General features: G+C 36.3%; 2 protein-coding genes across 6 annotated transcripts in view; one reads left to right on the forward strand and one right to left on the reverse strand.

Moving 5' to 3' along the window:
• The window catches only part of CTNNA3 (catenin alpha 3), a 1696848-nt gene that overhangs the window by 986903 nt on the left and 685485 nt on the right, over positions 1-24460 (reverse strand). The gene's annotated exons all lie outside the window — the stretch shown is intronic.
• The window catches only part of LRRTM3 (leucine rich repeat transmembrane neuronal 3), a 158175-nt gene continuing 144416 nt past the window's right edge, over positions 10702-24460 (forward strand). Inside the window, exons 1-2 of the mRNA XM_042908364.1 lie at positions 10702-11188; positions 11547-13078. Coding sequence (XP_042764298.1) covers positions 11185-11188; positions 11547-13078 — 1536 coding nt within the window. The 5' untranslated portion in view covers positions 10702-11184. The remainder of the gene's footprint in view (positions 11189-11546; positions 13079-24460) is intronic.

Consider the following 24460-nt stretch of genomic DNA (forward strand, 5'->3'; position numbering starts at 1 on the left):
ATGGGAAAATAGGAGAAAACAACAATAAGAACGAATCAATCCAGGAATCTAAAATCTTTTCAGTAAAAGAGAGAGAGAGAGAGAGATGACAGAGAAAATGGGGAGAGGTAATTAAAATAAAAGACATAAACAAATTTTTACAGAACCAAAGGACACAAAGCTGTCCATTGAATACTCAGCACAATGAATGACAAAAGGCCCAAATCAAAGTACATCCTTTATAATTTCCAAATACCACGGAAAATGAAGTATCACAAAAGCTTCCAAAGATTATACACAAAGGAGTGGCAATCAGAATAGCACCTGGTTCTCAACAAGAGTGAGTGTGAGAAGACAATAGAGCAATGGTTAGAAGATTCTGAGGGAAAATGATTTCCAATTTTGAATTTTATATACAGCCAATTTATTAATCAGTTAAGATAAATCAAAAAAAAATGAGACATGGAGTTTTTATATCACATGCACATTTTCTTAGAAATATACTAGAGTGCATGTTTCAACAAAATGAGTGGTACACTAAGAAAATGAATATATGGGATCCAGGAAAGGGGAGGATGCAGAAAGGGAAGACTAGGTTAGCAGGCATTATTAGATACAACTACTATTAGATATTAGAAAAACAGAATGCTGCAAAGGGAAGGGATTATCTGAATTGAGTGTTTGGAAACATTAAGCACTTGATGAATCTTTTAAAATACTGGGAAAAGAACTAGCACTAGGTACAGAAAAAAACTAAGCAAATTTAAGAGATAGGAGAGAGAACAAAGGGGGGAGAGAGAAAATAGGAACAATTCCTAACTGCAAGAAAACCAAAAGGTTGAACGAGAATGCAGACATAATCTAGTACACCACTTAATCCAGTAACATCTTTGTTTACAGGTCATCTTAGATACTATTTAATACTGTATTAACATAAGAAGTAGGAAAGTGAGAGAGAACATGATATTAATCTTCAGTTAAAATAGCAAGAAATGAAAATATCAACATTCAGAAATATTACGAGAAAAAACATAATAGCTAAAATAAAGTCACTGACTCTGAAAAGACCAATTGGTGAGGAAGCTGAGAAGGAGAAGCAAATATGGATGTTTTCAATACAAGTCTTGTCTCTTATTTGCTTTTCAGACTATATACATAAAATTCAGTTCTCAATGATTCCTTAATATTTTTCATTTTTCAGTTATGTTAAGTTTCAAGTACAGGGGCACCTGGGTGGCTCAGTTGGTTAAGCGCCTGACTTCGGCTTAGGTCAAAATCTCATGGTTTATGAGTTTGAGCCCTGCATCGTACCCTGTGCTGACAGCTCAGACCCTGGAACCTGCTTCGGATTCCGTGTCTCCCTCTCCCTCTGCCCCTCCCGTGTCGTGCTCGCTCTCTCTCTGAAAAATGAATAAACCTTAATTTTTTTTTTATTAATTTAAACTACATTGAGAAAGCTAATACCATAAACCCTTCTCTGCTGACAGCTAAGAGCCTGGAGCCTGCTTAAGGTTCTATGTCTCCCTCTCTCTCTGCCCCTCCCTCGCTTACACTCTGTCTCTTTCTCCCTCTCTCAAAAATAAACAAACATAAAATACGGAAAAAAAGAAAGAAAGAAAAAAAAGAAGGAAAGAAAGAAAGAAAGAAAGAAAGAAAGAAAGAAAGAAAGAAAGAAAACCAGATCTAAGAAAGCCAACTCTATGTAAGATTCATTTTATGAGTTATGTTTCTGTTTGTTCTTTTTGTGTTATCTCCTAAATTTCTTATTTTTTTTAATTACTTCAAATTTTGTTTAAACGTTCATCTGTGCTACGTGTTCCAAAAAGAGAACATGCCTACAGTGTCTATGGGGGAGCAGTGTCAGCCTGAAGCCGCTGTAAAGATGTTGGTGCTGATCAGTGAAAATCCCAAAGAGAGACTACATCTCAGGGAACAGAAGGTCACATGAGTTACCTCCTACTTGCTCTCAAATGCGAAGCCCTCAGAAAGGTATTTAGAGATTTTCTGACTATTCTATCAAACTGTCACTAGCCTTTATCCTGTTATGTCTTCATAGCACTCATCTCTAGTTGACATTGTGTGCCTATGTTGTTTATTTTTTACTATCTCATCAACTAAAATGCAAGTCCTCTGATGGTAGGCAGTTTGTCTTATTCACTGTTGTATCCTCAGCACAAAAAACAGTGGACGAACTTGATAAATATTCATTGAGTAAAAAAATAAACTCTCAATTCGGGACCAGATAAAGATACTTTATTTCTATTAAGGGCCCGTGGCATTTGCTTCCAGGGACTAAGTCAATTTCTGTCTGAGTCACAATTTTGCCACTTGGGGGCTCTGCTGTTAGCCACAGGAGATTCCTAAGCATTCCCCCTGCACTCTTAAGGGAACTATTTTTCAGTCAGGATTAAGCATTAGCAATACAAAGAAGGTTTCTCTGGCCCTTTAAGAGAGTCCCCAAATAGACTGATACATTTTAGTGTAATATAAGGACCCATAGCTCCTATTCTCTGCCACTACCTTGCAAACCTATGCAGAGTTTCTCTTCTCTCAGAAGTTTAATATCTTTTAGGTCTGCAGGGTAAAATTTAAAATATCAGACATACTGTTTCAGAAACAAAAATAAAATTAACCAATGGAAAATTATGGTTTTTAATCCAAATCAAGATTTCTATTATCTTTCACTGTCTGGTGGTTGGGGAATTTAATTCTTAATGCTGATATATTTGTCAGGAAGGCAGATTTTAAAATATACTAGTGTACCTGGTTGAAACTATTCTTTACAATCCTTTAAAAATACAATAGAACATGCTGTCGACTGAATGTTTGTGTCCCCCTGCCCCTCCACATTCATATGTTGAAACCTAACCCCCAGTGTGATGGTATTTGGAGGTGGGGCATTTTGGAGTGATTAGGTCATAAGAGGAGAGCCCTCATGAAGGGATTCGTACCCTTATAAGAGACGCCCCTGAGAGACCCCTTGCCCCTATGTCGTGTGAAGTTACAGAGAAAAGAGGACGTCTCTATGAACCAGGGAGCAGGCCCTCAACAGCCACAGAATCTACTGGCTTCTTGATCTTGGATTTCCCAGACTCCAGAACTGTAAGAAATGTTTCTGTTTGTTAAAAAGCCACCCAATCTATGGTATTCTGTTAAAGTAACCTGAATGGACCAGAACAGAATTTTTTTCTTTAAAACTTCTTGTTTTGTCGGAATATATATGAAGTAAATATCGCAAAATGTTTACTGTGATACCATTTAAACAATATTGCCTTTATATTCAAAGCACAGCCATACATGGGAAATAGAACATCAAATATTAAGGTGCAAATTTGGTTAAGAGACATTTATAGCTACTCTAAAGTTTCTTTATTTTACTATGAGAAAGTATAAGAAATTTGGGAATGTATATATAGGACTATAAATTTTACAGTGTGGCTCTGGTGCTTGCCATGTTCCTTCATGGAATTTTTTCTAAATGAAAAGCTAGAAAACTGATTTCTCTCAATATAAATGACTATAAGTGACTTTGATTGCTATTCTATTGAATTTTTTGAGATTTTGTTAGAAGAACACCTCAGCATCAATACAAAATTAACAAATTTGCTTATCAAGGAGCATCAAATAATTGCTTTTGCTGACTACAGGCAAAAAGGCAAGTGTGATGGAAAGTGGAGAACAGAAATACTGGTAAATATGAACATTAAACCAACATAGAGTCATGGCACCTTAATATTATTTCTCACTCCCAAACTTGCCATTTAACCAATTATGAATTCCCTGGTTCTATAAATACCACAAGATAGAAACACATTTTTTTTTTCTGAGCTCTAAGTCTCATTTCACACAAAAGTTTGGCAAGTCTCAGATTTGCTACCAAAAGTAAATAGATGTCCTATGGGGCTGGATATCCTGCTTCCTGCTTCAATTAATAAATGGGACTCTTGCTCAACATGTATGTCATTAAAACTCACTCACTGCAAATGAAATAACACAAGGGAGAGCAATCAACCAAATACAAAGCATGGACCAAGGTAAAGTCCAAATGACCCAGTATCTCCCAACATATCAATGGCATCATAAAATTAAAGAGATTTCAGAAACATGAAAACCAAATGCAGTATCTGTGCTTTGCTTAATTCTTGACTACAAGCCAACTTTATGAACTTATTGTTAATTTGTTAGGTGTAATAATGCTAGATGGTTAAATTAAAAGTCTCTATTGGTTAGAATTGCATACTATAATATATACGGGTAAAGTGACATGATTTCTGAGATTTGCTTTTAAGATACCCTAGGGGGGAAAATGGTGTGTGTATGTGGGAAGAGGGATGGGAAAGATAAAAAAAATAACAAAATATTGATAATTGTTGAAGTTGATGTTTATTATACTGTTTACTTTTGTGTATGTTTTTAAATTCCACTTAAAAAATAAAAACAATTGTTTCCTCAAGGTTGAATAGTCTTTTCAGTCTTCAGAAGCCTACCACTAAGTGTTATACTTTAAGAGTCTGTTATTTTTTCCTATCCCCAAATTTAGCCTCGGGCTACCTCTGAAAGAAGTGATGCAATGAAACCTCAAAATACAGACTGGTGCTACAACATAAATGTGCCTTCAGGGGAGGGAGAAGGAGATGTGTTAGATAACCTTATAAGGTCTCATTCATTTGAATTGCTTCATTTGAGAAAGACACTGAAAGACCATTTTAACGGTCAGACCTGGAACTTTCTTTATCCATTTATCTAAGCCAGAGATGTTCACTCATAACCATATGTGGCCAAACAGGGTTTTTAATAGAGCCCTTGAAGCAAGCAGATGGAAACTAAGGATATTTCAGAGACATGTTAATGCTTTTATGAAAGATCAGGATATAATTACAAATGTACAAATGCATATGTGTATTCTAACAACTAGAAATAAAATCATATTCATAGCTGTAGGGAACTCTCTGTTAGCATTCTGACAACTCTATGATAAGGTAACTGAGTCAAAAACATTAATCTCTTTACAATATCTCAATCAAATGCATTTATTGGTGAAATCATTTCATGACTTAGAACACTGAATGACAACAATGTATGCAGTATAATAAATGGTTGTGGTATTAAAATTGTAGTAGAAAGGGAATACTGAAGAATTTTTTTAATTGGCAAATTCTGACTCCATTCTTGACCATGTTAGTGCCCCTTGATACATGTTTGTTGCAGTATATGCTGATGACCAAAGAACCTAGACAGAATCAAAGAAAATCAATTTTCACAAAGGTACTCTGATTCCAGAAACATTTTATACCACTTTATAGTCTACAAAGTATTTACACATAAATTAAGGAAATTGATCCTAAATAAAAGTCTTCAAGATTTACAACACAGGTTTTGAGTCCCATTTTGCAGATAAGCAAACTGAAACCCTGAGAAGTTTGCCCAGAATCAGTTCCAAATTCCAAATGTCAACTGACACATGCAATAAAAAGTATATGTCATTCTCTAAATTATTTTAGAAAGACATTTTGGATTCACTGAATTTATTTTCCAGTATACTTAGTCCAAATGTCCCTGTATTTGGTCTTTATGTAATTTTCAGTTTTCATCAAAGCTTTTGCTTCTGTTGCCTTCCAAGGCCATATGCAAAGACATTGCCTTTGCCTAGGCCATCTGAATAGAAATCCATGTTGCTATTGTTTAGTGGCTAATTTTGCTAATCATTTCATAAAATATTTTAAAATACATTATGGTCCTTTGAGGCGTAATATGAAGATGATGTTTTCGAAAATTAAAGCCTCACAAAATTGAAGAAAAGTGAGAGCCAAATTTTAAGTTAATTCAAATGCATTGACTCTTTTTTTTAGTGTTTCCACAGTTTATTTATAAATTATTTTGAAGAATTGTTGATCCTATTCCCAAAAGCTGATGGCTTCACCATCCCTCTAGTTGCTCAGCTCATAAAATAGGAATTATCTTTAATCTCTCTCTTTATCTCCACTTCTAATCCATTAGAAAACTCCTGTAAATTTTACCTAAGCATATATCCAGTAATTAGCCAATTCTCGTCATTTTCACTGTTTCCACACTGGTCGAAGCCACCATCATCTCTCTCCTAGATTGGTACAATGGCCTCCTTACTGACCTCCCTGCTTTTATCATTGTCCTTTTAGAGTTTATTCCCATAACAGCAGTGTGAGTGATCCTTTCAATGGGTAACTTGATCATAGCTTTACTCTGCACAAAATCTTGAGTTGGTTCCCGGTTTTCTCCAAAATAAAGTCAAAGTTTTTTCAATAGCATATGAAGCCCTCTATGACCCAGGACCCAGGACCTCTCTGACTTCATCTCTAATTCCTCTACCCTTACTCTCTCCATTCTAGACTGATTGGCCTGTTTGCTATTCATTGAACATATGATCTGCACCCACCAGAGGGCCTTTAGACAAGCCACCCCCCATATACATTTAAGGTCAACAACCTCATCTCCTTTGAGGGTTTGCTCAAAAAGCCACTTTTTCTTAGTGGCCCTAACCATCCCAATTTAACACTACAAGAAACGGACTTTTAACCATGGAGAACAAACTGATGGTTACCAGAGGGAAGGTAGGTGGGGTGGGGGTGGGGGGTTAAATTAGGTGATGGGGATTAAGGAATGTACTTGTGATGAGCACCAGCTATTGTATGTAAGTGTTGAATCACTAAATTCTATACCTGAAACTAACATTACACTGTGTGTTAACTAACAGGGTTTAAATAAAAACTTTACAATTTACCTCACCCTCTATACTCCCAATCGTCCCTAATCTCACTTTTCTTGTTTCTATAGTACCTGTTACCTAATAATATGTTATTTATGTTTTTGTTCATGTCATCCCTTTAGAATAAATGCTTATATCTTTGTTTTGTACACTGATGTATTCTAAGTGTCTGGACCAGCATCTAGTACATAGTGAGTACCCAAACTATGTATTTGTTTAATGCATGAAATCTCTAAGGCCAACCCATTGTTAATATATCACTACATCTTCTTTAAACCCTGATTTTCTAATTTTTTTGGCAATTCAGTTTCATATTGTACTGAAATTGGACACTGTACACTGAGATTGAATTTATTTACCCAATTTAAACAAAATATGTGCAGTTATTTGAAGTACTATAAATATAGTTTTGAAAAGTCTTTAGGTGAATGACTATGCTTTATAATTGTATAAATCATTAAGGTTCTAGATTCATTTGGGAATATTTAACTTGTCAGGTAGTTTATGGTTTGTTTCTGCATGTGGTATAAGTGCAAGAGAATTTTAAACATATAATGTAGTATAAATTTGATTCTGTTGAGAGGCAAATCAGAACTAATCATCTTGTTATAGTCAACAAGTAAAAGGAGGGTAAACTTAATGCAATAGCATATTACTACAATATTTTAGAACATAAAGTTGTTTTCTATTTCTTTTGAAAGACCACTCTATGTCTTTGGGCTAATTTCGGCAGATTCAAGTATTAGTCTCCTTTGAATTGTATTATTTTATTTTGGGATTTTCCCACACCCCATGAATGGTCTTCCTCCATGCTCCTGATTACATTGAATCAAGACAGACCTGGTGGTGATGCCAGCTTAGGGGCTAGTGGCAATGTAGGGGCCACACAGAGTACTTGGAGTCAGACCCAGTCCAAGAAAAGCACCTGATTACTACTGAGAAAGAAACCAATGATCAATATTAAGAGGAAATATCAATTATGAGATTAAAGGGGTGAATGTGAAGTCAGAACTATGGAGCAAGATAAGATCAGAAGCCAAGGTATCAGAAAAATGGCTGAAAACTAAGGTATGGAACACAGCAAAAAATGTTATTCATCATAAATAATCCAAGATTTCTCCCAGGAAAAACAAAGTGAGAGAATTACATTCTCAGTGGGCTCCTCTGTGTTCCTGTCACCAGGGAATGAGGGAAAAAGAAGCAGCACGAAGTTGATGGGACCTCCAGCCATCGTAGAGAAGCTCTCTGTAGCTGTTAGGCAAAACAGACATCTCAAAGGCTACTTTCCATAGAGAAGCAAGGAAAGTAAGGAGAAAAATCAGAGGCTCCCAAGCAATGAAGATATGAGAGGGGGGGTTATAGATATGATTTCCTTCGGTATGTTTTAATAGATACAAGTTGTCAAGCCCCATTTGGGATGTGAGATGATAAAAGTTGTAACATGTCAAAGGGAATATTCAAAGATATATTTATTGTTCTTATGCCACTTGTAATTTAACCATGAAAATGAGATATCTACATAAAAAGTGAAGATCACTTGCTGACCATCTAAATATTTCCACTTTCTAGTTTCTTGCCTTTTTTACATACATTCTTTAAGAACACTTTCTCCAAAATTGTATCCAGTATCATTGACTCAGGAACTGCAGAAATCAATCCCATGTACCCAAGATTAGCATTACACACCCAGTTTGTCTTATATCAAATGTAATTGTGACCCCCATAAAAATGTATTTATTTAATAACAGAGTGTCTATTATGTGTCAAGTACTGTTCTAGGTATTAGAGAAACTGAAGTAGACAAAACACTACCTTTATCCTCATTGAACTTGCATCACAATGTCATAAACTTTTATACCCTCTCTTCCTACTAGGGGAACATTTATTATTTTTAATCACTCCCTTACAGTGCATTTCTTAAACTTACTTGTCCATCAGTGTTGATAAGTGCAGCCTCTTCCATCCCATGAATCAGAATCTTGGGGGGGGAAGACTGAGAAATTTATCTTTTTAACAAGCTCTCTGGGGGCTTTATATGCAATGATACCATGATATTTTGGGGGGGGGAACCACTGCCCTTTTCATAGCATACTATCTGAGGAATTGGTGATTTCATTGGACTATTTCTGTGGGACCCCTTTGATTGCCATGACTAACATTCTTGAAGAATGTGAAATTTCTCATTGTTAGAGAATCTGAAAGCTCTCTGGGGTTTTCCACAGCCAATTCCCCTAACAAAGACTAACAAAGCAAACTTTCTCAGGTATACTATTTATGTTCAAACAAAATGATTTTCTCTATGTGACAGATGTTACTATATTCTGCTTTAGGGAAGAAAAGAATCAAACATTAATTATGATCTAGTTATGATCCATAGAACCAAAAGATTCATTTTAAAGATAAAGTTGAAATGATGGAGATTTAGGAAGTTCTTTTGTTAAAAGAAGGTAAGACTGAATGAATCCTAGAAATCCATTGTGAACAATATAAATATTTTCATTGAAGAGGCTTTTTGTGAGTTAATGATAGTATAGTCAATATTCAGTACTAAACAACATGCAATGACAGCAAATAAAGTTGATATTCCAATAACAGCTAACACAGGTTTATCATGTCCACACACTATTCTAAGTACTTTACAGATATTAAGTTGACAACTCTCTAATCTTCTATGGAATGTTTTTTTGTTATCATACTTATTTTGTAGAAGAGAAAATGAGGCATACAGAAGATAAGTAACCTATCGTGGCCAGGATTTGATCCTAGGTGCAAAAATCCATACTCTTAATCACTAGACTAAACTGCTTCTCATTAGTTTTTTTAATACTTCTTCAAAGAATCATACCAAAGAAGTTTATACAAAAGTAGGAATCAAGAATTTTATTATTTTATTTTATTTTATTATGTTTTATCACAGCTTCCTTGCCCCAGTGTCCTCATCAGCCTAATTTTCATCTGACTCATTTTAAGAGGAAGATAACATTGTTGTTGAAGCATGATCATCTAGTGGTTAGAGGTTCTAGTCTGAGAGAGGTACGGTTTTGAATCTCAGCTCTGCCACTTACTAACTGTATGAATGTCAGCAAGTTCCCTTTCCAAGTCTCAGTTTCCTCATCTTTAAAATGAAGGTGATAATGGGACCTACATCATAATATTGTTTACAGATACAAGATAGCTCATTTACAACAACTGAGGAAGTGTTCGATAAACATTATTAGCAGCATCTAACAAATGGACAATAAATAGCAGCATCAGTAAACTGAACCAAATGATCTCTTGATTCCTCTACTTGCACTAAAAAGAGTTTCTCTTCTAATTACAAATGATAGCAACCAAAACATCAAATTCAGCCATAAGTCATTAAACCAATTATTTCTTTTGTAGGAAAACCAGAAAGGCTACTGGACACATTAATTTATATGTCATTAGTTATCCCCTCTATTCCAAAATGTGTTCTAGCATCCTGAGACACCTCGCATAATACAATCACTGTGACTCCAAGGGGTCAAATGGGCAGGCAGTTAATGCTTCTCTGTGAAAAGCTCAGTAACTCACTTTATAAATTTCAGCTCAAAGCCTATGTTGAGGTGAAGAAAAATTGACATTCGGTCTGTGAATTTAATGTCAAGCTCCAGAAAAACTCTAGGCAGTACATGATTAGCGATTAAGGGGACGCAGACAATAAAGACATTGCCAAATTGTAAAACAAGACTCGGAAATTACAGAAAATGTTGCTAGTTATTGATTACGGTGACCATTCAGTTCCCATTGAGCCACCCAAAAGAATCATTCATTTTCCAGCAGAGAGCCTGCTCATTTGCAAGATAAAAGAGAGGCATTTCTGCACATGCCCATAATGTTCTTCACCACTGGGGGCAGCTTTACATAAGACTGCATTCACTGAAACCAAAGCAACAGTCCGAGCAGCTTTCAGAATGACAGTCTGCAGAAGTGAGCTGAGCGTGTGTGCGGTACGGGGCTCTCCTGCCTCCTGGGCTCCAACGCAGCTCTGTGGCTGAAGTGGGTGCTCACCACCAGAATGCTGGGCTATGGAATACAGATGTGGCAGCTCAGGTAGCCCCACGTTGCCGGGAGGAATACATCATGCTTTCCGATAAGAAGAAATTGTAGAAGCCAGTTTTTGGTTTTTTTTTTTAACGACCCCCCCCCAAAAAAAACTGTAAAGATGCAAAAACGTAATATCCACGAAGATCCTATTACCTAGGAAGATTTTGATGTTTTGCTACAAATGCGGTATTGGAATTTATTTGTTCTTGGAGTGTTCTGCGTGGCTGGCAAAGAATAATGTTCCAAAATCGGTCCATCTCCCAAGGGGTCCAATTTTTCTTCCTGGGTGTCAGCGAGCCCTGACTCACTACAGTGCAGCTGACAGGGGCTGTCATGCAAGTGGCCCCTTAAGCCAAAGCAAAAGACCTAAGGACGACCTTTGAACAATACAAAGGATGGGTATGTTTTGTCATTTTTCTTCTTTCCTTCTTAAAAAAAAAAAAAAACGAAAACAAAAACAAAAACAAAACCCTTTAGTCTGTGTTGTAATTCTGCCTTAATTATTTTAGAGATTACCTTTCTGTCCTTAAGACTATAAATTCAATTGCTTAGTGGACACGTTTCCTTGCTTAACTACTAAAAAAAAAAACCCTAAAAACAATTCTGTTTACATTTCATAGAGGTGATATTTGATATTAAATGTTGTTATTTAGATTTAAATTTTTAAAAAAGAAAATACATGCCTATTTTTGCTTGATTAAAAATAAATGAATTCCTTTTTGGGGGGATAACTTTTCTAAGTTGTTTTTATTTCCAGGTTTCAATGTAATTAGGCTACTGAGCGGATCAGCTGTAGCACTGGTTATAGCCCCCACTGTCTTACTGACAATGCTTTCTTCTGCCGAACGAGGATGCCCTAAGGGCTGTAGGTGTGAAGGCAAAATGGTATATTGTGAATCTCAGAAATTACAGGAGATACCCTCAAGTATATCTGCTGGTTGCTTAGGTTTGTCCCTTCGCTATAACAGCCTTCAAAAACTTAAGTATAATCAATTTAAAGGGCTCAACCAGCTCACCTGGCTGTACCTTGACCATAACCATATCAGCAATATTGATGAGAATGCTTTTAATGGAATACGCAGACTCAAAGAGTTGATTCTGAGTTCCAACAGAATCTCCTATTTTCTCAACAATACCTTCAGACCTGTGACAAATTTAAGGAACTTGGATCTGTCCTATAATCAGTTGCATTCTCTGGGATCTGAACAGTTTCGGGGCTTGCGGAAGCTGCTGAGTTTACATTTACGGTCTAACTCCCTGAGAACCATCCCTGTGCGAATATTCCAAGACTGCCGCAATCTGGAACTTTTGGACCTGGGATATAACCGGATCCGAAGTTTAGCCAGGAATGTCTTTGCTGGCATGATCAGACTCAAAGAACTTCACCTGGAGCACAATCAATTTTCTAAGCTCAACCTGGCCCTTTTTCCAAGGTTGGTGAGCCTTCAGAACCTTTACTTGCAGTGGAATAAAATCAGTGTCATAGGACAGACCATGTCCTGGACCTGGAGCTCGTTACAAAGGCTTGATTTGTCAGGCAATGAGATTGAAGCTTTTAGTGGACCTAGTGTTTTCCAGTGTGTCCCAAATCTGCAGCGCCTCAACCTGGATTCCAATAAGCTCACATTTATTGGTCAAGAGATTTTGGATTCTTGGATATCTCTCAATGACATCAGTCTTGCCGGGAATATATGGGAATGCAGCAGAAATATTTGTTCTCTGGTAAATTGGCTGAAAAGTTTTAAAGGTCTGAGGGAGAATACAATTATCTGTGCCAGTCCCAAAGAGCTGCAAGGAGTAAACGTGATCGATGCAGTGAAGAACTACAGCATCTGTGGCAAAAGTACCACGGAGAGGTTTGATCTGGCCAGGGCTCTCCCAAAGCCGACATTTAAGCCTAAACTCCCCAGGCCGAAGCACGAGAGCAAACCCCCTCTGCCCCCCACGGTGGGAGCCACGGAGCCTGGCCCAGAGACTGATGCTGACACTGAGCACATCTCTTTCCATAAAATCATCGCAGGGAGCGTGGCCCTTTTCCTGTCCGTGCTCGTCATCCTGCTCGTTATCTACGTGTCATGGAAGCGGTACCCTGCGAGCATGAAGCAGCTGCAGCAGCGCTCCCTCATGCGAAGGCACAGGAAAAAGAAAAGACAGTCCCTAAAGCAAATGACTCCCAGCACCCAGGAATTTTATGTAGATTACAAACCCACCAACACGGAGACCAGCGAGATGCTGCTGAATGGGACGGGACCCTGCACCTATAACAAATCAGGCTCCAGGGAGTGTGAGGTATGAACCATTGTGATAAAAGCGCTCTTAAAAGCTGGGAAATAAGTGGTGCTTTATTGAACTCTGGTGACTATAAAGGGAACGTGGTGCCCCCTCCCCTTCCCTCTCCCTCCTGCTTTGCTGGCAAGGTCCTTCCTGGTCCATTTTAGTACATTCATAATACTGGTCATTTTCCTCTGGTACAAAATCAACCCACTGAAATTTAAATACCACAATCAATGCAAAGCTCAAACTCTGGTTTAATAGAATGCCTATTGTATAAGACTCTTGATTGATTGCATTAATATCTCACTTGTTTTAAGATAAAACTTCTTTCATAAGTAGTCCCCCACCTCTGCTGTTATTTGCCTTGGGGTGGGACCAAATCTACAGTTCTAGAAGGTTTGTAGTTCACTGGTGAATCAAGGAAAAAGTGAATGATCCCAGGTACTTGAAGCTTGAACTGATTCCAGGAGAATGCTTGACTACAGGAACATGTAGAAACAGAGCCTAAAAACACTGTCTGGCTTAAAAAGAAAATTGAAGGAAACTATCAAATGATGGTGCTGGGTTAAAGAAGCGCCACGGGCAGTTTCCAGAGGTGTTTGAATTACAGTAAAGCAAGCCTAGGGAAAAGTGTTGAAGGGTTAAAATGCTGCAAATAGACAACTGAAAAATGTGAGGAGATGGTAAAAAATACAAAGTTTTAGACTTGAAGCCTTATCTCTGAAATCCATTCTTATAAAATCGAATCAGAGTTTTCACTGTCAATTTCTCCTAGCCTTTAATTAGCCTAAATTTAAAAAGAAATTTTTTTAATTAAATAACGAAGAAGCAAATTTGAGGAGGCAAATTTCTCCACTGTTCCTCACCTTAGGGAGTTTTCAGAGATGAGGCTTGCAAATGGGAAGGCAGCTTGCTATTTGCTTGTGGCTGGGAGCTTACCAGAATTTCTTTCCAGTTCTTTCAAGGACTCTAATGTAGTGAGTGGAATCTTTAGCTCTGTCTGTTCTTCTGTCTGGGATTTGTAAGACAGTCCTGTTGTGTTCCATTATGTGTCCTGCACACACTAGTCCCCTAATGACTGACACTTCATTCAGAGGCATAAGAGAGAACACATTCCAAGACATGCCTTCCACCGACAGCTTCACTGAAAAGAATGATTTTGATAACGCCTTAATAAAGGTATAAAATCTTAGTGGAAAAAATACCAACCCTATGGCAGTTGTCTTTTGCTTTTCTATTGTTGACATTACAGTGTCCCTATGTTCATCTATATTGTGAACTCATCCATCAGTATGAATCTGTACGGACCCTGCTGGCAATCTGCAAACTGCATGCATGTTTTTATGTCGTAGGTGAAAGTTTATTGACTGCAGCACAAATATCATGCCTTCTGTATTTAAGTAACTTTGACCACAGTTCATTAAGATTTTAGAAAAATGTTTTTGGCCTGTATTGTATCCTCTTTCAACCTCCAAAATGAACAATCCTATTATAGGAGCAAAAATCAGGAATTGCAACATTGAGTCTGTTTCATTTAATTTGGCTTGCCAAGCCCCGTATCTTTAACCACGTCCCTGTTCTTCCAAAACAAAATCACTGCAGCAAAAAAGAAAAAGTGGATTGCTATTTTTTAACCAGCTTTTTTATATAGTTTGAAGTCTTTTCATATGCTGAGAGGAAAAATCTAGGCAAGTCACCATGAAATATAATTGCAAGGAAGCCAGATTATAAAAAATCATACTTTTATAAGCAATAAAGGAAAGGGGACATTTAAAGTGGATTTCTCAAAGTACTATGATTTTGATTAAATCTTAAAAGAGATGCCAGTTCAGAAAAGCATCATAGCTACAATATATTTACCCAGGATAATTGTTGAATGTATACTTATTAATGGTAAATAGTCACAGATTCCCAACTGATTAATAATGCAGATACTTCCTTACAGTACTATGAACTGGATGACTGAGCCTACTGTGATGTTTTTCACTGAAGTTGTAATTTTGCATTTTTCATATAATGTCAGTAAATACATATTCCATTTCAAAAAGAAAATTTCTTTGATCAGCCTCATTTTTATCTGTACTAAAGATGATTGTATTAATTAAATGCAGTGTTAAAGTTAAAAAGCCCATTTCTATTCTTTGACTTGACCTTTTGCCTCATTTGTCACAGATACCAAATAAATTCAGGCAAGGTATATTTGTACTTATCTTTCTGAATTCTTGCAGATCTCACTGCTGTGATCCTACTGGTATATATAAAATATGTTTGTTGTATTGAAAGTGTTTCTAAAATTCAAAGCCACTTCATGTGTTAGATTAAATAAATGACCAACGTTTTAAAGGCTGGTCATTTTTTAACGCCTAAATTTATTTATAAATTCAATAATAGAACCAAAATAAAATCCCTTAGATTTTAAATGTTATTTGATTCAGGATGTGAAATATTTCTTAAAAAGAACCACCACCACCCCCAAACTTTGGGAATGAAGCTTCCCTAGTTCTCAGGATCTTCTGATCACAAATATATAACTCTTGTAGGCTAGACAATAACTAGTTCACCACCATGAATTTAACAAAGTCAACTTGGTCAATGCTCTCCTGCTCAAAAGTTGTTGTTCTCACCCTGACTGCATGGCACTTTCTGGACTACATGCTGTAAGTCTATTTTCATTCAGTATTTCAAACTCATTGTATATTAGAGAAATATAATTGGCATTCCATTTTCTATTCCAAATTTACATGAAGTATCTGACTTCCCTCAAAGGTGACAACAGTTAAATAAACAGCCTGACCTATTGAACTACACAACACAGATGCGTCAATGCAGAATGGATTCAGTCAATACTTTGAACGCTTTACCAGAGAGAGAAGAAATGCAGTTTAGTCACTGAACTGCATGTTATTCCCCCCATTTTTATGAGCCCCAGTACACAGTGCTACTGCAGCACGGCTTTAATAGTCCCAGTGCCACAGTCTTCTAAGCAATACTTATGCAATATATATTCCTTTTAAATGAGTTTATATTTTCCAAGACTGTTGACATTACATTTTTTCAAAAAATTTAAACCATTTTTTTGCTTGATTTGGTGAGTCAACTCTCTAAGTATACAGGCAATAAACTGTATTTCTGTGGAGCAGGAGTGACCTCCAGTGGCCAGTTGGACTAACCACAGTTATTCATACACCTATTCAGTGTTTCTAATCCTGAATCCTTACGTAAACATGATTTAAAACATATATTTTTTGCTCTGTGAATCAGATTCGGATCTTATTTAATTCATCTCTCTGGTAAATATAGTGTAATTTTTTAAGTTATATTTTGCATATTGACTTACTTAGTAATTAGCCTAGAGGCCACAAGAACTGGTACTGAGGGCTAGAAATGTGTCCATAGATGAAGAGCAAGTAAGAATGTCCTAAGAATAGATAAGAAATTCTTTAAAGTATTTATACTCATTGGCATTGCCCAGATATTCTGAAATTTTCATTAAATGGGTTAATATTTTCCATAGGCAGGATACTGAAATATAATGTAATTTAGATTCAGAAAGACAAATTTCCATATTAATATTGAAAGAATCAGCATCAGTTATTTACTAGTCCGTAGGAATATCTGAACTATCAGGTGAGGGAGGCCTCCCCTTCGGCTCTAGAACTCTCCAGTTTCTTGATCATGCCAGTGACCTGTGCTTTGCCCCAGTGCTCTCCCCAACCCTCCCCCTTCTCAGCCAGCTGAACACTGGTTCTATTAGGCTCTCTGACAATGATGTTACAGTCTAAGAGGTGATGATTCATGGATAATGAAATTATGCTCTCCTTCTGAGGAAGGATAATGCAGAGTCAGATTCGTAAATTTGGCAAGGGATATTACGATGTTGTATGTGCATGAAATATCCTCTCTTCCCTTGACATTTACCAAGAAAAGAACTTAAATAGCTTATTTAACATGTGGATTAGACCAGCATCAGAAGCAAGCATACAGCCATGAAGCCTAAGAAAAAATGAGTTCCAGATATGACAAATGAGAATTGAGCCATGAGAAATAAAAAACTCAGAAACTGTGTTGTTTCTTCCATTCCCTTTCCCCTGAGTTCTCATTGGCATCTGGATCTGTAGCAAACCCACAGAGTTTTTCTGTACTTGTACTTTCTTACCCATGTTAAAAATCAGACAAGGTTAGAAGAAACCATGAACATGAACTATAGGAGTAAATGTAAATTACAAACATTGTAAGAGAAACAGAATTGATGGAAGTTAAATAGCTTGTATTAAATGACTCCTGAAAACTAAGAAAAAAATAATATAGAGGTGAAAGTGAGTTCACCTAACCTAATTGTAATAGCTTACAGAACTGGACCAAAATTTTGCTTCGTCTCCAAAGCATCGGTGATTTTTGCATACTTGTGTAGAATAAAATAGAAATATTACTCAGAAAATCTACATAAATCTAGTTTACAGTTCTTTTTTATGGTACAGTATGGGCCTTAGATTCAAGTTTCTCTGACATTTGGTAATCTAATGATTTGAGGCAAATTTCTTAGCTTTTCTCAATTTCAAGTTCCCCATCTGTAAATGGGCATGTATTATTGACTTCACATGGTTATTGAAAGAACAAAACTAGAGAAGTACTCTGCTAACTCTACAATGGCAAATGCTTTTTCTTTTCAAAGAGCACTTGGTGAGATACTCAAGTGTGGTTGCTGGTGTTCTATGTCTGACCTGGGGCAAAAGATATCACTAACCTCTATGTTACAGAAGCCCAAAACCATTTTACATGAATGCGAATTCTGAGACTAGGAAGCTAGTCTAGAACTTAGTTTGTCTTTGACCTTTACTTTCCATAAATCAAAGTTTCTTCAACCCCATGTTATCAGAGTCTAGGAGTTTATTAATAATGATCACAATGTATACTAGACATAAAATAAAGATACCAACTAGAGAACAATGAACCAAAAGCTTATCAAAGTAAATAAAAATTCTAACGGTGTACCAAATCAGGTCATTATAGTGAGGACTTTCAAACAACATAGGTTACCTGTCCATTGCTTTTCTAGTATCAATATTTTGAGCGCTTGTTGTTTAACATTTATGGCAAGATGACATCATTATTGAACAAAAAGTAATTGCTCATAACTTGTTACAGTAGGGTTAGCATACGTTCCAGGTATCAATCACATGACATCTACTTTGTTTCTTTGTTTTCCCCAAAGACTATCCAAAATCTTCTCCTAATATAGACATTGCTATCGTTTTTATCAATTACTGTCATTGAAAATCCCTGTATTAAAAAAAGCATAAAAACACAAAGGCTTTTTTTTGTGAGTAGCACCCTATTCACTTAGGCAAATTAAATACTATTCTTTGTTGGCCTTTCATCAAATAAATGACCAATGTAATCACAAATCTTTCTCCACTGGATGCAGCTTGTCTTACCAAAAATGATGTACATGCATTTCCAAAATTCTTATAATTTAAATAGACAAACTAACTGTTGCTTTTTGACAGCTAAGTTTCTTTGAAATCTCTAAAGTACAGAGAAAAGGTAGTAGTTTTTCAGTGGAAAAAGTATTAGTGAATTTTATGCTCTTTTACCTTCATAGGATTATTGGTGGATGTTCTTGAGTTAGGTCTTCTAAACATGTAAGAAGAATTCCAGGAATACAGACTATCTGAGTCACAATGTAAGACTAAGCAGAGGCAATCTATTTTACAACTGTACTTTCTAATGACAAAACCCCATATGCAATAATAATCCATTTTATTGAAAAAAAGTAAAAGAGCTTCTATCTTATCCTATCCAGCAAATGTTGTAATGAAAATTGGTAACTTTCTTGACAATTCTTGATATTTTCCTTTTATTTGTCAGGGGATCCCATTCCCTATCCCCCAAGAAGAAATTTCCTTTATACCTTTCTCCCACCCTTAAACTGTTGCTACCTACTTCACATATGCAAAAAATTGTTTCATCTCACCAAACACAGTCTTCCTTCATAGAAACCAACACAATTTGGTCACCTCACTCAGAGGAGTCACCTATCTCTAATAATAATTAAAAAATAAATTATGAAACAAGATTTAAGTCTGGCCGAAATATAGTTGAATCATGGGTTAACAAAGCATTAAAGCCTACTTCTATTTTCCTTCTTAATTACCTCCTAGAAACTAAAATATAGGACTTTATGGGAGTGTCCAACTACATTCCACCAATCAAAAACATTTATACCAACAATCAGAATTTTTGTCTTCTCAGGAATAAAATGCAAATTGGCGGGGGAGAGGGCTCACATATAAAATGATAAGGCAAATTCTACATTTAGCAAAGGCAATTTCTGTTAAAGCTTCATTGCACTAATTAGATCTGTTCAGGGTGTAAAATACATGTTGCCACTGAAGAGCAAAGGACTTCATTAAATACAAATCCTTATTCAGCACTCTTGGGGCTCAAACTTATTAATGAAGTGGGGGTAAAAAAAATGTTCTTAGACAATGGATAAACTATATGATAGTGAGGCTATACTATCAAGTGGTATTCATGGCTTCAACTGGGTGATCCCCAAATGTAGGTAAAAATTGGTTCATGGCATTAATATTGATCTGTTATACAGTCTGAAAGAAGGAACATGCTTACCCCTTCCCCATTTGAAGCAAACAACCAGAATCTCACAAGAATATTTAAAGGAAACTTGTAGAATATATCATGATGAGGCTGAAGCAGTAGGGTAACTTTAAAAACCTCTGATAAAAGCATTATAGGATCACAACAGTGAAAATCCTCTAAGGAGTTTAAAAACTAACTCATCACTTAAGGGTCAGTGTTGGCTTGTACTCACTGATTTGTTAAAGGGGCTTTGCACAATTTGTACAAAATTTTAAAGTGACAAGGCATAAATACTTGATGGAGATCCTGCCATTTATCCAGTGGAAGGTTAGGTAACATCACTAAATGATGACTAAAATAGAATAAAGATCTGTTTAATACAGCACAGGCGATATTATATAAGTATATCATGTTTTCCACCAAACAAGGCATGTTGTAGATGTTTAGAAGGAAAATGCATATCCATCCTAAAAGGTGATAATTCACATTTTTTATGTGAATTCACATTTGTGAATGTATGTGTATTCTTGTGTAATGAAGTCCTTATGTGCCAGGAGTGTCTATGCAGGGCTTTTTGTTTATTTGTTTTTAATGTAAGAAGAGACCTTAGATTGACTCTGTTTTCCTCGAAGTTTTATCCATTATTTCTATACCTTGTCCCTTCTTTACAGGACTGGCCTAAAATAATTCCTGCCTCACTGACACATGCTTCTGAAGCTAAATTCTATATCTCCCATTCCCATTTGGAAATAATATCCAGTGATTTACCATTGGGATATCCCTCTGCTAGCTAAATTCTAATCTGCCAGCATCATATTCTTCCCAGCCTGTGGCATCCATTCCAGCCCATCTCATGCCATTAAATGGCAGCACACACTTAGTCCTATGGACTTTTACAGGGAGGATTGAGTAGTAAAATGTAAAAATCTACATATATTTTTATGGGCTTCACTTTGGTTGTTTTTATGGTCTAACACACAGAGATGTGTGGGGTCTTTATTAGTTTATACTGAAATGTAAAAGCATTAAGCTAGCTGTAAATTAAAAAGAAAAGGTCAAGGCAGATAAAAAAAAAAAAAGAGTCCAGAGTTCATATTACATCTTTCTTAATCTTAAAAATAATCATAAATGATGAGCATCCTGTAGTTTACTTTCATGACATCTGATTTACTCTCCAAGTTTACCATCATATTCTTAAATGTAAGCTTCACATTCCTTCCATTTTTCCATTTCTAACAGAGAGGTTTCTTTTGTTTGTTTTATGGTTGTTTTGTTTTGTGCTGTTTTCTGCCTACAGATCTTTTCCCAGTCCAAACGTACCACTTTGCCTGTTTTTCTAGAATACCCACTCAAATTTTGATCCTGTCAGAAAGTCACAGGATAATTTATCAGTTTTATGGTTGGAGCAATCAGACAGACTGAATTTGTCTCTAGAGTACAATCTAGTCAAGTCTGGGATATCTGCCTTCTGTCTTCCCAGCCTCCCATTCCCATGACTTTTCTCCCTTTACAAGGATTATCCACAGCGAAATTCCTCCATCCAATGGTACTCCAGCTCTGTCAATTCCTTATTCCTTACCAAATATCTATTCCCAGATCTAGACCAGTATTATTGTTCCTCTTGAGGGCACTTACATTTAAATAGGGATAAAAAACCTTTAGCTAAAGGTGAGAAAGTCAGATATAAGATCAGGCATAATCAGCAGGGCTGGGGAAAGTACTTCTGGGGGCAAAAGGCTTTGCAAGCACCTCTGAAATCATCCTTTATTATAGATACCTCTAAATTTTTCTTAAACACGAGGCTGGAACTTACCAAAGACACCAAGGTAGAGTAAATAATCCAGGATTTATTCAGTAAACTATAGTTTGAGAAATATCTTCAGTAAGTTGCCATTATACAAGGCTTAGTATTTCTTAACTGACAAACAATATGGTATACTAGAAAGAACTTGGGCCGTGGAACCAGAAAGAATCAGTTTGGATTCTGGTTCTGAGACTTCGTAACTACAAAATCTTGAGTCATAGCCTCTTCCTCTTAAAAAAATTTGTAAAGCCATATATATAATCATCACCTGATTGTTGCAAGAGGGCAAAGAATCAGCATTTCTTGAATATTTGTACGTACGCTGTTATGGCACACTGCGTGTATTACTTAATTTAATACTCATAAAGACCCTATGTGATTAAATGAGATGACATGGGTAAAATCACTTGGTACAAAGTTTGGCACATAATAGTAACCTTCTCTAACTGCTAAAACTTTCAGTACCATAGTATGCTTTAACAGTTGTGCCCCACTATCTATTTATTTTTAATGGAATAAGAGATACCTGGCAGACTTTCAAGGATTAGAATCTAAACTGTTCAAGGGCATCTAAGCACATGGTTAATACTAAAGAGTAATGTGGTATGTAAAACCAATATCCGAAACCTCCCAACAAAGCCCAAATGCAACCCTACCTTTACTTGCATGCCATTTTCCATGCTTTAGCACTGGTCAATTTTTGAAGTACAGGTGCTTTCCTACCTCTGCGCTTTTACTCAAGCTATATCCTTTTTGAGGAATGACTTTCTTCACTTCCAAGTCCTCCTGTCAATCTTGGAGCCTTTCTACAAATCCAATTACAATTTCACTCATTTCAGAAGTCTTCTTAATCTTGCCCTTCCTTGTTTTCCATGGTATTTTCTATCCCTGTTGGTGACTACATCACCACTTGTCTGTGTTAGAGTTATTAATGTGTCTGTATATCCTTTTGAAGGAAATGAACTATTTTTTAAATTTTACTTCTTCTACCAATGATGATTGATTGGTACAGTTTTTTATTCATGGTAGTTGTCTGTTGAATTGATTTTCTAGTAATTATGATAAGGTTATTGTCAAGTTCATATTTATTTATATAGTCCACATATACATTTTGTGTTTTTACTTAACATATACATTTTCATATATGCAGTCTTCTCATTTACCATTTATTTAATTGGCTTCAAAAATTGGTTTCAAAAAATTCTGATGTAAGTACAGTTTTTAAAAATAATGTTCTGATTTAAATGCATCTATGTTACAAAGAACCTACGAATGATTTTCTTTTGATAGTTACCAAGGAAATGAACAATTTAGTGGGTATGTTAAAGTGACTAAGAGCTAAAAAATATTGTGAGACAAAGAAAAAAATATTTAATTCTAAGTATGAATACATCTTGATTTTAGTGGGTCATCTTTTGTTGTAAAAGCCATGTATTTGTGACTGCTGTTTGTCCACTGCCTCTTGGGAAAGATCCTTTTCTCATTAGTATGGATGTCTGCTCATCCTGTCCTCAGTTCCAAAAAGGTTCTGCCTTAAATACATTCCAAGGCCGCACCTCTCCTACCAAACACAGGACCACTCTACACTATCTCGGACACTAGGTCAGAGGTCTTTGGCTTCCTGAATATACACATTTTCAAAGGAACTATTCTACTGGAGACTTCAAACATCAAATACTCAGAAGTTGATAATTAGTAATGCTCATCTTTTTTCTCTCTTGATTGATGATGCAGACAGCAGACTTGATCACATAGGATTGAGGCATCTGCCCTTTGTTGGGTCTCCGCTTTCCTCCCTCTTCATCCTTTTCCTCCTTTTAATTGAATTTCATCTCTCTCATCTCGACTTGAATTTCTTTCAATTTTTCCCTCTGTCCAACTTTTATTTATAAGTCAACCTCTACTACTTAAATATATACCTTCTGACTGCATTGAAAGGAAAATACTGGTGATTTTTATCTCTTAGAAAAGCAGTAATTAAAATGACACAGTCTAATAATTTAATTTAGAGTCAAAAAATGATTTTTATTCAACAGCTTTGTTTAGTTCTATAAATTAAGAACTGTAATTTTGTAAACAGTAATTTAATTTCAGAAATAGAGATGACATTGCTCATTTTTTTTTACTTTTTTATTAGTTTTCTTCATATTTGAGAGACAGAGAGACAGAGCGCAAGTGCGGGAGGGGCAGGGAGAGAGGGAGACACAGAATCCAAAGCAGCCTCCAGGCTCTGAACTGTCCACACAGAGACTGATGCGGGCCAGAACTCACGGACGGTGAGATCATGACCTGAGCTGAAGTTGGATGCTCAACTGACTGAGACACCCAGGCGCCCCAACACTAGCCTGCTTCAGATTCACAAAATTCTGCATAGAGTGACAGCTGAATGAAAGTAACCTATAACCCATTATATAGGCAAGAAGTTTCCACTAGGATGTATTCAGCTCTTTTCAATACCAAGCTCACAAATTATTTTTCCAGAGGTCAAATTTGCACATAACTCTTTGAACCACGACTATCTCTTCATATTCAACTCAGTTTTAACATCTAGCAGTGTGTTGCACAGAAATAATCAATGGTTAAATTATTCCCATTTTGTTGGCTCAGCTCACAGTAGCCCACTGATTAGTTAAAAAAAAAAAACCTATTTGATCTTCAATTTGTATTTCAACTGTACCCAAGTGCAGATGCCATCTCTGGTAATATGGCAAAACAGATTTAGGTTTATAAATGTTTCTGTGTGCTCCAATAACAGCATGCATCCTGCAGTAACTATACTGTAGCTCAAAGTGTTGTAAAAAATACAACTGAGTCTACGAGGGAATCATTTTAGAGTTAATTAAACCTTCTCCACCTGTAATTTAAGAAAAAAGAAAAAGCCCAACACTCTTAAAGACCATGGGGGAAAGGCAGTTTAAGAAATAGAAGTCCTCTGTTTATCCAGGGAGGTACTTTACAAGGCAGACAGCTACACCACAGTAGAGAGACAACAT

Source organism: Panthera leo, chromosome D2, assembly GCF_018350215.1.
Source record: "Panthera leo isolate Ple1 chromosome D2, P.leo_Ple1_pat1.1, whole genome shotgun sequence".
Lineage (NCBI taxonomy): Eukaryota > Metazoa > Chordata > Mammalia > Carnivora > Felidae > Panthera > Panthera leo.